Raw genomic sequence first — 17470 nt, 5'->3', positions numbered from 1 at the left:
AAATGGAGAGAAAATACAAAAAAAACTGAGGCACAAAGGAATTTGAGAGTCCTTGTGCAAGATTCATTAAAGATTGATTTGCAGGTTGAGTCTATGGTGAGGGAGGCAAATGCAATGGTAGCATTCATTTCAAGAGGACTAGAATATAAAAACAAGGATGTAATGTTCAGACTTTATAAAGCACTGGTGAAGACTTATTTGGAGTATTGTGAGAAGTTTTGGGCCCCTTATCTTAGAAAGGATGTGCTAAAAATGGAGAGGGTTTAAAGGAGATTCATGAGAATGATTCCAGGATTGAATGGCTTGTCATATGAAGAGCACTTAATGGATCTAGGCCTGTATTTACCAGAATTCAGAAGAATGAGGGGTGACTTCATTGAAATCTATCAAAATGTGAAAGGCCTTGATAGAGTGGATGTGGAGAGGATGTTTCCTGTGGTGGGAGAGTCTGACCAGAGAGCACAGCCTCAGAAAAGAGGGACATCCTTTTAGAATGGAGATGAGGAGGTATTTCTTTAGCCAAAGAGTGGTGAATCTGTGTAATTTGTCACAGGCAGCTACAGAGGCCAAGTGTTTATGTATATTTAAGGCAGAGATTGATAGATTCTTGATTGGTCAAGGCTTGAAGGGATACAGGGAGAAGGCAAGAGTTTGAGGTTGAGAGGAAATTTGGATCAACCGAGATGAAATGCTGGAACAGATTCGATGGGCCCAATGGCCTAATTCTGCTCTTATACCTTATGGTTTTATGGTCTAATGTGTCATTGAGGCAGCTTATCCAGCAATTCTTGGGCACTGGCATGATTGTCGACATTTTGAAGCAGGTGAGAAACTCCGAATGCAGCAGTGAGAGATTGAAGGTGTCCTTGAACACTCCCACCATTTGGTTGGTCCAGGTTTTCAGTGCGTTACCAAGTACACCATAAGGACCTGAAGCCATGCAAAGATTCACCCTCATGAAAGACGTTCTGAAGTTGGTCTCCAAGACAGAGATCACAGTGTCACCAGGTGCTGCAGGTATAGTTTTATTCTCCTTTTCAAAGTGTGCATAAAAGGCATTGAGCTCATCTGGGAGTGAAGCAGCATGACATTATATTTTGCCATGTAGGAAATAATGGCCTCCAAACCCCGCCAGAGCTGATGTGCATCCAATTGTGTCGCTAACTTCAATTGGATTTGTTTCTTTTGTTCTTAAAGTAGCCTTCTGTAGTTATACCTGCACTTCTTGCATAGTTCTGAATCACTGGTCTTGAATGTCACAGATCTAGACATCAGCAGGCAACCATAACCGAGGATCATCCAGGGCTTTTGGTTTGGGTATGTCTGGTATGGTCTCAAAGGCAAACAAACATTCACTTAAGTCTTGATGAAGTTGGTGACAATTGTGGTGTATTAATTTAGATTCAAAGATGAGTCCCTGAATATTGTCCAATCCACCAACTAAAATCAGTCCTATAAGTGCTCTTCCACCTCTCTTGTCCATACCTTCTTGATCGTCACTACTGGTGCTGTGGTCTTTAGCCGGAAGTAGTACTGCCAGGTGATCAGACTTTACAAAGTGTGGGTGTTTGATGTTACGGTAAGCGTTCTTAATGGTGGGATAAGTGGTCAAGTGTGTTGTCTCCTTTGGTTCCACAGGTGATATGCTGATGGTATTTGTTCAGAGACTTCTTCAAGCTGGTCTGGTTGAAATCTCCCACAATGATAGGGCAGGCAATCAGGGTGCACAGTTTTGTAACTGCTGTGCATGGTGCTCTGCTCCCCTGGTGCCCGCCTGATGTTGGCCTGAGATGGAATGTACACCGCTACCAGAGTGATGGCAGAAATCTCCCTCGGTGGATAAGATGGATGGCATTTCACTGCTAGATGTTCCAGGTCAGGTGAGCAAGACTGAGACAGAAACATCACATTTGTGCACCATGATGAGTTAACCATCAAGCATACTCTCCATTTTCTACCTTTAAAAGACTCAAATGACCTGTCTTTGCAGAGAATGGTGAAGCCATCAGGCTGCAGCACTGTATCTGAAATGGGTGGAGTGAGACATGTTTCAGTGAATCAAAGTACACAGCAGTCCCTAATATCCTTCTGGTAGTATAATCTTGCACTGAAGTCTTCGATTTTATTTTCCGGAGATTGTACATTCACTAGAAGGATAGACGCAAGTGGTGGGGCGGGGGTGGGGAGTGGTCTTTTCAATTGCTTCTCCCTCATAATTCTTATATGGTCCATGACAACACGGCTCTTTCCCCCTATTGTCATAGATTTTACTGATTTCTCCACAATAAAAACTGAAGAGAAACATTAGTTAAAAATCTCACCAATTTCCTTTGGTTCAACACACAGACAGCAATGCTGACCCTTAAGGGGAGATAGTTTCATCCTCTTATTCTTTAAATACCTATAGAATCTCTTGGGATTTTGCATCATCTTGCCTGTCAGATCCTTCCCAAATCCTCTCTATGCTCTCCTAACTTGTCTCTTACACTTCTTGTAGTCATCAAGAGATTCACTTGTTCTTGATTACTCATATGCAGTACAGTATATGCCTTAATCTCTCATTTAACCTAAACCTGCTGGGAGCAGCGAGTGAGAGAGAGAAAGGAGCCACCACACACAGTTACCTTCCTCCATCAGCAGAGAGTGAGAGGCTGGCAGATGGCACTGAACACTTGCTCACCTTCAGCACCCGCCTTGATAATTTCAATCTTCCTCGGCACTTTCTTCGACAAAAGATGGAGTCAGTCATGGGCCCGCAGCATCTCCTGGCTTCCTGACCTCTATGCTGCACACTTTAGTCATAGCCCCGTGGAACACTCTTAGATACAGCAAAGAGCCAGATCACTCAATCAGCCCGAAATCACACTGCCAGAATGCAGATACAGGCTCTAACAGTAGCAGAACCATATCTGAAGTAAAAGGAAGATGTGAAAGAAGTGAAAGGAATTGCTTTGATGTTGCCTTTGGTAGCATTGTTCGCTTGTGCCATCTTCTTCTGGAACCTTGTACCTTTCCATAAAACATTGTATCTTTCCTACCACTCGTATCTTTCCCCACAGACATTTAAAAAAACTATAGAAATGTGGTCACTGAACATAAAGTGCTTGCCGACAGACGCATCAGCAACTTTCCTTACATCCTGGGAGGGGGTCTAGCACTGCACCCTTTCTAGTTGCTCCTCTATATACTGATAAAGGAAACCTTCTTGGGTACATTTCAAAAATTCCACTCCATCTGACAATTTGACACTATGATTGGCCCAGTTAAGTTCAGGGAAGTTAAAATCCCCCACTGATACAATCCTGTTATATTTATAACTAGATAACTATATCAGCTTTTCCAATTCACACTGACCTTTAGGGGGCCTATAATATACAACCCCACTTCTTGTTTCTAAATAGCCTGACCTCCAAAGAATATCTTCTCTAATTGTGTCTCTTCAATGACTGTTATGTCCTTTTCCATCAAAAAGGCAACTCCCCTTCTTCTCTTACCTGTACCTATAGAATTTATATAACTGGGAAGGGCATAACTGAACTGCGAGTCCTGCCCTTCCCAGTTTTCAGAGCCAATCCATGCCCTGAGTTCATATCCCTAACCTGTCAGGTGTCTTGCATTAAAATTGTCTTTCCTCTCCCTTTACTGTTCTCCTGCCTATCCTGACAACTCATTGGTTACAGTATCATGTCCCAATTTTTCAACTACTCTCCACTCTATTGTTCAGCACCCAAGCAGTCTAATTTAATACCCTCTGAGTAATGCTAGCAAATTCTCCAGCCAGGATATTGGTCCTCCTCCAGTTCAGATGCTGCCTGACTCTCTTGTACTTGTTACCTCTACCCCAGAAGAGATCTCAATGATCTAAGAACTTGAATCCCTTTCACCATAGTAGCAATATTTATCCGAGCTATCTTTCTATTTCTACTATCACATGGGACTTCCAATGATTACTACCGTTCAGGTCCTGCTTTTTCAGTTCTCTCTTAACTCTCCATATTCACTAACACAGGACCTCATCCCTCTTTGTAACATAGTCATTTGCACCATAAACTCCAGATGTTCTTCCTCCTGCTTGAGAATGTGCTGCTGCTGCTCTGTTGTTGCTGTTCAGTCGTTAAGTCAAGTCCAAATCTTCATGATCCCATGGACCATAGGTTCCATAGGGTTTTCATGGCAAGATACGGAAGCAAATTGCCAGGCCTTTCTTCTGCGCAGATACTGCTGCTGCCCAGGTTGGGACCCAGCTGGGTTTGAAATCAGGACCGTCTGCCTTGAAGTCCAGAGCTGATGCCACTACGGCACCAGCCGGCCCCCAGCTGCTCCGAGATGGTATAACAAAAGCCTTTCTCTTTTGTCCTGTGGACATTTAGCTTTGGCATCAAAATTTTAACATGTGTCGTCTTTAAGAAATGTCCCCAAACCTCCTTTTGTAGGGCAACCTCTATGGAGAGTCCTGTCAAGTATCTAAACCTGTAGTTGCTTTAATGCACACTGACTGGCTTGAACCCTAATTCTTCCTGCAGGTAGTCTATCGTTTCTATTAAAGGTAGCATTTGTATATTAAAAAACTACAGACTCGTTTCTGGAAGATTAGCATAAAAAATAATATTTGTATTTGTTTAACTGAATTCTTAAAAAGCATCATTTCATATTCCTTTCTAAGTACTAGCCTTCATATATATTTTGTATTATTTGTAAATTGAGACTGAAGAAGATTGACAATTAATATTGCAGGGAATCAATATGTATTGGTGTATAATACAACAAAGTTAGTCTTCCTGCACCACAAACCAACTCTTCCAACACCCCCCACCCCCACCACCGTTACTTTATCATTTCCTGTCAGCCACCATAAGTACAGACATTCCTGTGCCTAGCGTCACTTTATGGACATACAATCAATCTAGGTATATAAGCCATCTTATTTATTTATTTATTATTGTGTTCTTTATCTTATTGTGCTTTTGTGCTGCATCGGATCTGGAGTAACTATGATATTTTTCTCCCTTACACTTGTGTACTGGAAACTACATTAAGTACTGTAATCTTGAATCTTTCCAGGTTGTATTATGCCATTCTGAAAGAACAACTGGGAACTTCCCATGATGAATTACATAAAGAGGTGCTTTCTGTGCTGAACATGGGTATTTATGATTTCTTTCCCACTGCAATGCTTGTTCAGACCATTGCTGGAAGAAAGTAGGTCATGGTGACCTAAACCAAGTCTGCTATTTGAAATGGCAAGACACAGGAAAAAATGCAAACTGTGCAAAGGGAAGTAACAGGATCTAGATTCTGCACTTGTAGAGGTGGTGAAACTTCAGGATTCATAAGCATTAAATGCTGGAAATTAACAATAACTTTGAGTATTATGTCTAGATAGATAAACAGAGAAATCATTCATGAGCTTTATACACCTGCAACATGCCCAGTTAAATGATGGAAGTACTGTTCCTCCATCTTACATGTACTTCAATAGAAAGGTCTAGAAAACAAAGGAAAAGTTGGAGTGGAACGATGAATTCAAGTGGTGAATGGTGGAAAACTCAATTTTATGCTTGTTGACTGGTTGGAGGTATTTCACAAAGCAGAATCCAATCTGCTTTCTGTTTTCCCAATGCAAAGGAGTGAATGCAGTATTCTAAATAGAGTGCATGAGGCCATAAGCAGTGGTAAGACAAGGTAAGGGGTAGAGGTATCCTCTGTCAGGACACATAAGTTATGTTAATAGTGGTGGAGATTTCATTCTAGTTTCCTTCTATTATTCTGATAATTTTTTTTAGCATTCCTTCATCTTTGCTGAGCTTAAATCCTGGTACCACTTTGTACAACAGCATAATGGGAGGACCTTCACCAGGAAGTTTGTAGAGGGTCAAGAAGGTGGTTCACCACCATCTTTGCGAGAGTAATTGCAGGAGGAAAATAAATGCTGTAATTTCCAGCACTGTCCAAATCCTCAAAAATGAGGATAAGGGAACCCATTTATGGCTTCAGAAGTCAAATTCAAAGTAGATTTATTATTGAAGTACGTACCTCATATATGCCATCATATACTACCTTGACATTCATTTTCTTGCAGGCTTTACAGAAAAATAAAGCAATTCAATAGAACTTCTAAAAAACTATGCATAAACAAAGGCTAACAAACTACCAATGTGCAAAGGAAGACAAATCATGCAAATAATAATAATAAAATAAGTGAATAAGTGATACTGGGAGCATGAGTTGTAGAGTCCTTGAAATTGAATCTATAGGTATGGAGGCAGTTCAGCATTGGGGTGAGAAGTTATCCACGGTGGTTTAGGTCCTTGAGAGAGAGAGAGTTGTTCAACACAAACACCTTGTTATTAAGAGAGAGAGGCGAAGACTGCTTTGAGATGGTGTTATGGTGTCTCTGCAGCGTGTTTACACTTTTGCAAGGACACTGTCAGCTTTGGTGTTCCTACAGAGCGAGAAGGGAGGAGCTACTTGATGGACAGCTGGTGTTCAGCACAACATTATTATTTAAACCAGCGTAATTGCTTGTTTCACAGGACCGCAGACGCACCAGGGTGTGGTGAAGTTACCACTATCCTGTTCAGGTGCCCACGAGTGTGAGACTGAGGATCAATTTTGAGGGACCGATCTGTGATTATTAGTGCGTGAAAGAGCGACTCTGTGGAGTCTACTAGTGTGTCTAATCCTCGCCTGGGTGGGTAGACTATCACTCGAAGACGGTGCTCTTAAGTTGGTCAAGTTTGGCTAACTTGGAAGTTTTGCAGGACAACGGGAAGATTGACAGCATCAGCTCACCTGAAGAACTAAACACCTCTCTCTCTCCATCACTACTCACCTCAAAACCACGAACTGAACTTTTCTCATCACCGTAAGACTGTATCCATTTACCCCCAGGCTTGAAGAAGCTTGGTTTTTCTATTTCCACACTTACATATATATAATCATTGCTAACCTGTTTGATACATCTGAATTTATATTACTGTATTGCGTAGTTACTAATAAACGAGTATTAGTTAATAGCAATACCAGACTCCCAAGGTGTTTTCCATTTCTGCTGGTTTCTTAACCCATCACAGGGTATGTGACACTAATAACTGTTCTTCAACCTGGTTGTGCAGGACCTAAGGCTCCTGTACCACCAGCCCAATGGTAGTGGGGAGAAGAGAGCATGGACTAGATGGGGGTCTCCTTGACGATGGATACTCCTTTCTTGAGCCACCCCTCCTTGTAAATATGCTCAATGGTGGGGAAGGCTTTGCCTACTGTATGATGGACTGAGCTGTATACAGCACTTTTTGTAGACTTTTTGTTCCTGGGCATTGGTGTTTCTATACCAAACCATGATGCAACCAGTCAGGAGACTCTCCTCTCTGGGGAGGGGAAAGGTGAGAGTAAATCTAACAGAATTATCTTCGGAGGAGCCCTTTGGGAACAGTGACCATAGTTTCATCAACTTCAAAGTAGTCATAGAAAAGGATGAGGTTGGTTCTCAAGTAAAGGTACTAAACTGGGGGCAAGTGTATTTCAATACTGTATGACAGGATCTGATGCTGGACTGGGAGTAGCTACAAGTGAGGAAAATAGTATCAGATAGATGGGAAATGCTTAAAAGTGAGAGTCCAGTCAGCATGTACATGTAAGGGTACGAGGCAAAGATGGTAAAGTTTAGAGAACCTTCGTTATCAAAGTTTTTTTGGGGGGAACTGGTATTGAATGAGTCCTTGAAGGTTTACCGAAAATATAGGAAATAATTTTAAAAATTACAAAGGCAAAAAAGGTGTCATAAAATGATGTTGGCAAGTTGGATTAAGGACAATTCTAAAACCTTTTATAGCATATTAGAAGAGCATAACTAAAGAAAGAATAGTTCTCCAGAGGGACAAAGGGAGAAAGTTATGTGTCGTGTTAGAAGATATGAGCAAGGTCCTAAGTGAATTCTTCTCACAAGTATTGACCATGGAGGAAATGGAGACTGGAGAGTTAAGGAAGAGGTACGCTCATACATGTGTTTGCACCAGAAGTACTGGCATACCTTAGGATAAATAAATCACTAAGGCCTAATGGGATCTATCCCCGGGTGCTATGGAAAACAAGGGAGAAAATCGGTGGGGCTCCGATAGAACTTTCTGCATCTTTGTTTGCCATAGACAAAGTACCAGAAGACTGGAGAATAACTAAAGTGATGATCGTGTTGTCATTCTTTCTTGTCGCCAGTTGGTGCGATATGCTAGTTTTTATTGTGTGTGGGGCAGGGGAAGGGGATGATGTTTTTCTTTGAACGACTTCCATTGTTTTTTTGTCTCATGGAGAAGATGAATGTCAGAGTTGTCCGTGGTTTTCTTTGTTTAATGGAGAAGATGGATCTCAGAGTTGTATACTGCAGACTTACTTTGATAATAAATGAGCCTTTGGAGTTGTCCCCTTGTTGAAGAAAGCAACTTGGATTTAGTTTGGAAACCACAGACCAATGAACCTTATGTCAGTGTTAGGGATGTTGTTGGAAAAAGAGTTGCCAGAGAAGAGGCAGGCAAAATTACAGCAATGACAAACATTTGACAGGCAAGGAGTAAAGTCATTGGAGGATCAGAGGTGGAGTGGGTCAGCAACTTTAAATTCCTAAGTGTTATTATTTTGGAAGACCTGTCCTGGGCCCAGCATATAAGTGCAATGAAAGCATGGTAGTGCCTCTACTTCCTTAAGTTTGTGAAGATTCAGCATGAAATCTAGAAGTTTGACAATCTTCTTCAGATGTGTGGAGCTTATTGACTGGCTGCATCACAACTCGGTACAGAGACACCAATGCCCTTGACAGGAAATTCTACAAAATGTAGTGGATGTAGCCCTGTCCATCACGGGTAAAGCCCTCCCAACCGTTGAGCACATCTACATGAAACATTGTAACAGGAATGTTACAATGTAACAGGAATCCACCATCAGGGACCCCCACTGCCCATTACATGCTTTCTTCTCGCTGCTTGCTTAAGGAAAAAGGTACAGGAGCCTCATGACTCACACCACCAGGTTCAGGAACAGTTATTACCCCTCAACCATCAGGCTCTCAAACCAAAGGGGATAACTTCACTGGCCCCATCACTGATATTCCCACAACCTATGTACTCACTTTCATCTCATGTTCTTGATATTTATTGCCTATTCATTTATTATAATTATTTCTTTCTTTCTGTATTTGTGCTGCTTGGTCTTTTGCATACTGGTTGAAAGCTCAAATTGGCAGGTTTTCCATTGATTCTATGACGGTTACTGTTCTATTATGGATTTATTGGGTTTGTCCACAAGGAAATGAATCTCATAATTGTATATGATGACATATATGGACTTTGATAGTAAATTTACTCCGACCTTTAATGTGTCTAATGCAGGGAAATAGGATTTGCATAGATAAGCATAATCGTCGGCATGAATGAAGAGATAATCTTCCTCTGCTCTAAGATTCTGCGATTCTATGAACTGGCAAAGGGCAGACAAAAAAAAACCTCTCAACTTCAGTGGCTGGGGACCTTCATTAAAGTAACATGAAGTTTATGTAAAATATACTACCCCGAACATTTCTCATTTCTGACAAAACTGAAAGATTAACCGCCTCTTTCTCCAAATAATGGTTGACATGAATTTTATTTAAGTTCGCACAGAGTACCTCAATAACTTTTATGCAATCACATCAGGAGGTGAGTGTGCGTGCTGAAATTCTGAAACTTCTCACAAATGAATTGAACAAAATTGATCAAAGATAGACACAAATGCCATCCCTAACTGATCCAATTTGACTTCAAAATCCTTTGCTGTAAGTGCGAAGGTACCTTCCGATTTGTCTGAAACCAGGTATCAACCAGGTATTCCTCGTGTTTGCATCAACAGAAATTATGTCCATTCAGGAACATGCTTTACACGCAGTGATGTACTTTCTTAAAAGTTGCAATAATCCGATATAAAATAATTGACCTAAAAAGTTAATTATGTTTTCTGGTTCCAGAATTTTCTGTTTCTGTTTCAGATTGCTATCATCCCCAGTCTTTTGCAACAATACAAACTATCCGCAGTTATTCTTTCAGAGTGCCGATCACACGCCTCATTAAATGATATTACTGTTAAAATTAACGTGCACAGCTACCTGCGTCAATCTGAGATACCTGCCCTGACATGATTCTCTTCAACGCGAGAGCGATCGACGCCCATCGGCCGACACAAACAACACAGCCGGTTGGAAGTCGGCGGACGATCTGCCAGCACGCAGTAGGTGGGCGCTGAGAGATGCGCACGCGTACCGCGGTGCCAAGTCCGGTCGACACCGAGTTCCAAACAATCGGATCCAGGCAACAGTTTGCAGGCGGGCGCCGTGCCGGGCGAAGCTCGAGCGGGCGTGCAACGCCAAGGAAGAAGGAGAAAATTCTGGAGTTGCCGTTACAAGAGTGGCCGGGTCCTCCTGCCCCGAACAGTCCCAATGTTTTGTGAGATGTTCAGCGGCTTCCTGTGCGGGGATGCGGCGGCTGCTGTTGCTCTGAGGACCAAGTCTGCCGCAATGCCTCGGGTGCAACTTGCTGCAACTTGCTGATGAGTTGCAAGACTAAGTGGATTTGTTCCCGTCGAGGGTGTTTAAACCGATGGTGTGGAGGAGGCGAACCCCAACCCGAAAACAAGCGAGTACGAGTATATGGTAGGTATCAGAACCAGTGTGGGAGCACGTTTGGGAGAAATTGTTCCAGTGTTTGTGACCGGGGGGGGGGGATGGGGAAGTGTAACAAGAACAAACGGGTCAAAACATCGCGGGTCTAGTTTTAATTTGCATTATAAGAGGATAAGACATAACAGCAGAATTAGGCCACTCGGTCCATCGAGTCCAACTAACCCAGACTATGTTGATAGCAATCAGATATTCCCTATTTGATACTGAACGATGCATTCCCCCGTTTTTCTCGTTATTTGCTTTCCTTTCATTAAAAAAACTTAAATTACCGACCCCTCCTCCCCCCATTGGATAGAATAGTTTGAATTGTTCGGAAGGTTTTTATGAGCATTCTTAAGATTGTGACTTCTGTACATAAGGGGCAGGGTTGCTTTTGACTAGCTATTTCTGAAGTTTCAATCATTCTGTTTTCGTAAAAAAAACTGAGATCATAGTCACTTGCATGTTTTGTATAAAATATTGCCCAAAGTTTGTACAGATTGCGTAAGTTACAGTTAAGAATCGCAAGGAATGACTTTTTAAAAATCTCCATAGTAATTATTTGTGTTTTCGTTGAGGGGTACAGTGGGGGTGGGACCTGAAGAGGCATCTTATCAGAACATGTATTAGATAAGAATAAGTCAAAGTCTTATTTAAGTGGTGATTTTCATCTTGTGCATTTCAGATCTGTTAGTAAATAAATACAGTGGATTCCTGTTAATTGGGACTCATGGGGATCAGTACATCTTGGCCCAGTAAAGTAACTACCCCACTTACCCGAAGTTTAAATAGTAGAAATAGTTAAAAAGCTATATTTTAAAAAAAGACAAATTACCACTTAACTGGGTAACAATTTAGGTATTTAAATGAAATGCAGATCAAATTAAATACCTCTACAATACTATAAATCTTTGTATTAGTTCCTAATAGTTGTAAATGTTGGAATTCATCTGCTGTGTTCTTTTGATTGCAAATGAACAAAATTAGCGCAGGCACCCAGTGGAAATAATAGTCTGCCTTCAAGCAGAGCTTTTGATGGTTGCATCCTGCAAACCTTCATTTTCATTGTAACATTCAAGGTAATTGTCAATACCATCAATCTCTTTGTAGTTCCTAGCTTATTGAAGTAGTGAAATCATTTCATTTTCGCTCCCGGCTGTTTCTGGTATCTCCAAGCCTGAATGCTTGAAACTGCTATGAGCAAAATAGTTCTAAATAGTTTACTTTTTATTACTCACCAACTATCAGTAACAAAAATCATTGCTTTCTTGAACATAAACATGCAAGTGATGCTATTTAAAAACTGTTTGGTCTAAGCATGGTATAGTGTCTAACAGCAACATGATGTGCGCCCTACTGACACCGCGGTGCTGGAAAATGTTGGCTACAGTCTCCTGCCCCAATTAAGCAGCATAGTGTCCCAAGTATACGAAGGGAGTCCCGGCTATTTTCCCTATTTGTTTTTGTTCTTTAAGCTTTGTCCCAAATAAGTGGCTGCCCTGATTAACCAATGGCGCAGTTAATTAACCAGAATCCATTGCATTGAATTTGATTTTTAAAGTTGTTATAACCCAGGTAGCAGGGCAATATCAAAAGGTTAAAGAAGGTTTGTTATCAAAGTAATATACCATATACTGTATATAAATAGTATACCATATAAATAGTACCATATACTGTACTAGTTTGAGATTCACTTTTCTGTGGGCATTCACAGTACATACAAAGACGCACAATAGAATCAACGAAAAACCGCACACAGCAAAGGTGGACAAACAACCAAAGTGCAAAAAACAACAAGCTGCAAATAGAAAAAGAGAAAAAAGAATCAAAATAATAAATAAATAAGCAATAAGCATTGAGGACATGAGTTGTAGAGTCATTGAAAGTGAGGACATGGGTTGTGGGATAAGTTCAGTGATTGGGTGAGTGAAATTATTCCCTTTGGTTCAAGAGTCTGAAGGTTGAGGGGAAATGACTGTTCCTGAACCTATGGTTTGGGACGATGGGTTCCTGTAACTCCTTCCTTCTGGCAGCAGTGAGAAGAAAGCATGGGGTGGATGATGGGGGCCCTTGATGATCGAATCTGCCTTCTTGAGATGGTGCCCCTTGTAGATGTGGTCAGTGGTGTGGAGGGCTTTACTTGTGATGGACTGGGCTGTACCCACTATATTTTGTAAGCTTTTCCATTCGAGGGGATTGGTTTTCCAGATCAAGCCATGATGTATACACTTCAATAGAAGATTTTCAATGTTTTATATGTCTTTGCAAACTTTTGAGAAAGTGGAGGTGTTACTATGCCATCTTTGTAATGGCAGTTATGTGCTGGACCCAGCACAGATCCTCTGAAATAATAATGCCGAGGAATTTAAAGTTGCTGACCCTTTCCACCTGTGATCCCCTGATGAGGGCTGACCCATGGACCTCCAGTTTCCTCCTCATGGAGTCAATCATCCGCTCTTTGGTGTTGCTGGGGGTGATGATGTTGCCAATCCAAACTGACTGGAAATTGAGGATTCAGTTGCACAAGGAGGTATTGAAGCCAAGGTCTTGGAGATTATTGATTAATTTCAGTGGGATGATGGTGTTGAATGTAGAGTTGTAGTCAATAAAGAGCATGCTGATATATGCAACTTTACTGTCCAGATAAGCCTGTTGTGACAGTAGGCAAATTGGAGTTGATCCAAATCACTCCTCAGTTAGGAGTTGATATGATTCATCACCAATCTCTCAAAACACTTAATCGTGAATGTAATTGCTACTGAATGATAGTTTTTGAGGCAGGTTACTCTGTTCTTCTTAAGCACGGGTACAACTAAAGCCTGCTCAAAGCAAATGGATATCACGGACTGCCGAAGTGGAAGGTTGAAGATATCAGTGTTCGTCCCAGCCAAGTGATTAGCACTGGTCTTCAGTATTTGGCAGGTACCTTGTCTGGGCTAGATGCTTTCTGTGCATTCACCCTTCTGAAGGATGCTCTCACATCGGCCACAGAGACTGAAATCACAGGGTTGTCGGGGGCTGTGGAAGCTTGTGAATGTGCGTCCATGTTTTGGTGGTCAAAACAAGCATAAAAGGCAAGGAGCTCATCTGGGAGCAAATCCTTGTTGTGAATCATGTCGCTTGGTTTCACCTTTTAGGAGGTGATGGCATTCAAGCCCTGACAGAGCTGTCAAGCATCCTTCCGTGATTCAAGTTTGATCTGGAATTGCCACTTTGCATATGAGATGGTTTTCCAGAGGTCATACCTGGACCTACTTGGTCACCAGACCTGAACACTACTGATCTGGTGCTCAGCAGATTGCTGATCCAGGGGTTCTAGTCGGGGAGGACTGAATGATTGTGTGAAGGACGTACGGGCTAAGATTCATAAGTTATGGGCATGCTCTGTTGGGGATTGAAGCATAGCAACACCTGTGGGCTGCACCCTGCACATCCTCAGACAGTGTTGGTCGTTGACACAAATGACACATTTCACTGTTCATATGAGATATAAAGCTAACTTTTAATCTTTATGTTGAAACCTGTTAATACTTTCATTCTCTTTATAATTACCAAAATTAATTCCTAAGGCTTAGATGGTGGAATGCCTTAAATCTGCTCAGTACACATTTGGCTTTTCATTTCAGTTGCTTTGTGTTTCACTACTATTTCAATGCCTGAGACACTTTTGTGACCAAAATGTGTTGGATTATTTAACATACACTTGTGCGTAAAAGATCTCTACAAAGCAATAACATATCACAGAAGCAACACTGTAACACAACATTCGAAGGAAAGTCGGTCATTATGATTTTGAGTTGAAACAAGTATGGTCATAAGTTTTTGGCAATCTTCATTTTGTCTCTTTATCTTTATTTGTCAATAAAAGTTAGTTTTAAGTCTGAATCTGATTCGGTTCGGGTTTATTGCTGATACATGTCAAGAAATATGTCATGATCAAGCGGGAGGAGGAGATGGTGTGCGCAGCCCTCCGGTGGAAAATGATATCGTATCTGTTAAATAGGGGCCGTGGGCAGTTCTGATTTGATGGAGAATGGACGTGAAAGCACAGAGGAACATCTGGAGAAATTTCTGAAATGCTCGTTCGCTGCTATCGTTACTGCGTGGTCGGGAACCTTTCGGAGGGTAGGCCTCAAAATCCCCGGCCTTGCCTGCTTTTGGCGACCAAGAAGGCGGTCGAATCATTCAGAAAGAGATGGCGCTCAGTACTCAGTGTTGGAGAGCTGATCAGAGCTCGAAGTTTTCGGATGACTCGGAGTCGGATTGTGGTCGGCATGGCAGGGAGAATTTTTCTTCCTTCTCCCGTCTGCGTGAGATGTGGGACATTTGAGAGACTTTGAACTTTTTACTGTGCTGATTGACTTATTCATCAAGTTATGGTATATTGTTGCACTGTTGTAACTATATGTTATAATTATGTGGTTTTGTCAGTTTTTTCAGTCTTGGTCTGTCCTGTGTTTTGTGATATCACACCGGAGGAAATATTGTATCATTTCTTAATGCATGCATTACTAAATGATAATAAAAGAGAACTACGTGTCTTCATAATCTAAATCTAAAAATTTGTTTTGTGGCAGCAGTGCGGTGTAATACATTTAAAAAAAAACTACTACAAATAGGAATATATTTTTTAAAAATGCTTGCAAAATGAGAGCAAAATAGTATTCACAGACAGTTCAGAGATCTGGTGATGGAAGGTGAAGAAGCTGCTCCTAAAACGTTGTGTGCATCATCAGACCCCTGTACCACCTCATTGATGGTAGTAATAAGAAGAGGGCAGTTGTTAGTGGTGAAGGTCCTTTACGATAGATGCAGCCTTATTGAGGCGTCACCTATTGAAGATGCCCTTGATAGTGGGGAGGCCAGAGTCCAATGTGGAGTTGTTTTAGTTTACAACCCTTTGCAGCTTTTTCCGATCATTTTGCATTGATGCCTCCATACCAGGCAGTGATGCAACCAGTTAGAATGCTCTCCACGATACATCTCTAGAAATTTGCCAGCGTCTTTGGTAGCATACCAAATCTCCTCAAACTCCTAATGAAATACAGCCACTGGCATGTCTTTGGTGTAACTGCATCAATATGTTGGGCCCAAGATAGATAGATCTTCAGGAACCTGAAACTGCTCACCCTTTCCACCACTCACTCCTCAAATAAAGACTGATGTGTGATCTTCCTTCCTGAAGTTTGCAATTACTTTCTTGGTCTTATTGACATTAAATGTAAGGTTTTTGTTGCAATGCCACTCAACCAGCTGATCAATTTCACTCCTGTATACTTTCTCGTCACCATTTGAGATTATGCCATCAGCAGTTATGCTATCAGTGAATTTATAAATGGCATTTGAGCTGTTGCAGAGTTGCAGAGAAAGTGAGGTAAAAGGTTGAGAGGACATAGGGAATATCTTTGATATGTTGAAGCCAGGGGTCAAGTCGTTCAAGGGACAGAGTGTCACATAAGTGCAGTGCGCTATAATAGGAAATTCAATTAGAGAATTTGATATTGCCGTTGTTCCCAGGCAGAAGATGATATGCTGTTCCTCCAGCTTACGTCAGACCTCATTTTAATAGTGCAGTATGCCGTGATCGGTGGTGCAGTGCCATCAGCACTGGACTTTGAGATAGATGGTTCTGAGTTGGAATCCAGCTGGGTCCCAACCCGGTAAGCAGCAGTATCTGAATGGAAGAGAGGAATGACAGAGATAGAAATCCAATGGAGGATTAAATTGGTAGGAAATGGAAGATTAGGGTCACTCCTGACTGAATGTAGGTGCTCTGCCCTATAATTTTCTTCACTTTTGTGGTTCTGATGAAGGGTCTTCACCTGAGATGTTAACTCTGTCCTCTTTCCACAGATGTTGGAGAGATGTTGATCTGACTGTTCCCAGTAGTTTCTGATTTTTTTTGTATTTCTATTATCTAAAGATGTTTTTTATTTACTTATATTGACCTGTTATTCACATTCAAAAGAAACACATTTAACAGTAGAGTAACAGCAGAAGAAAGAAAAAAAATATGAAAAAGGAAAGGAGGAAAATGTTTGGGTAACCACTTACAGATGAGGGTTTGAAAATATTTTACAAGGAAGTAACAAGACAGAGAAAACTAGATAAAGTCTTAGGTTAGGTTGCATGTGGACTCCATATGCAGTGGTGGAATTTGGCAGTGGAAGAAACCCAAGCATTAAGATATTCTGATTTTTGCAATATCCAATAATTTGCTTGGATGATGTGGGGTAGGGGATTTTTTTGTATTGGGAAATAATTTTGCTGGAGGTGCTCTTTAAGGATCATTGCAGGGATCTCTGTTTTTGATGCATATGAATGATTTGGATAAAAATTTCTCTGGTTGAATTAACAAGTTACACCAAGATTAGTGGCACTGTGAATTCCAAGAATCCTGTGTGATATTAATAAATTACAGACGTGGGCAAAGAAATGGCAGATGGAGTTTAATGAGGGCAAGTGTGCGGTGTTGCACTTCGGGAGACAAATGAAAAGGAAGAATATAGTGTAAACGTTGGACACTTTAATAGTATTGAGGTCCAGGGGATTTGAAGTCCAGGTCCATAGATCATTGAACATAGCGGCTACACAACTAGATAAAAGTGGTAAAAGATATGCTTGCATGTATGCTTGCCTTCGTTGGGTTTTATGTTTAAGAGTAAGGAAGTCATGCTGCAGCTATATAAACAAGTCAAACCACATCTGGAGTATGGTGTGACATTCTGATCCGCCCATTTTACGAAGGATGGATTTATGGAAAGAGCTACAGCATAAGGAAAGCTTGGACTA

At 41.3% G+C, this 17470-nt stretch overlaps 1 protein-coding gene across 3 annotated transcripts in view; it reads left to right on the top strand.

Moving 5' to 3' along the window:
• The first annotated feature begins 10531 nt into the window (after window positions 1-10531).
• Window positions 10532-17470, top strand: part of ptpn13 (protein tyrosine phosphatase non-receptor type 13) — a 262225-nt gene continuing 255286 nt past the window's right edge. For all 3 annotated transcript variants that reach the window (XM_063043507.1, XM_063043508.1, XM_063043506.1), the window contains exon 1: window positions 10532-10669. In XM_063043507.1, the coding sequence (XP_062899577.1) occupies window positions 10667-10669 (3 nt within the window). In that variant the 5' untranslated portion in view covers window positions 10532-10666. The remainder of the gene's footprint in view (window positions 10670-17470) is intronic.

The sequence above is a fragment of the Mobula hypostoma genome, chromosome 3 (assembly GCF_963921235.1).
Source record: "Mobula hypostoma chromosome 3, sMobHyp1.1, whole genome shotgun sequence".
Classification (NCBI taxonomy): Eukaryota; Metazoa; Chordata; class Chondrichthyes; order Myliobatiformes; family Myliobatidae; genus Mobula; species Mobula hypostoma.
Note: the sequence above shows the minus strand (reverse complement) of the source record. Positions and strands in the feature narration are given on the sequence as shown.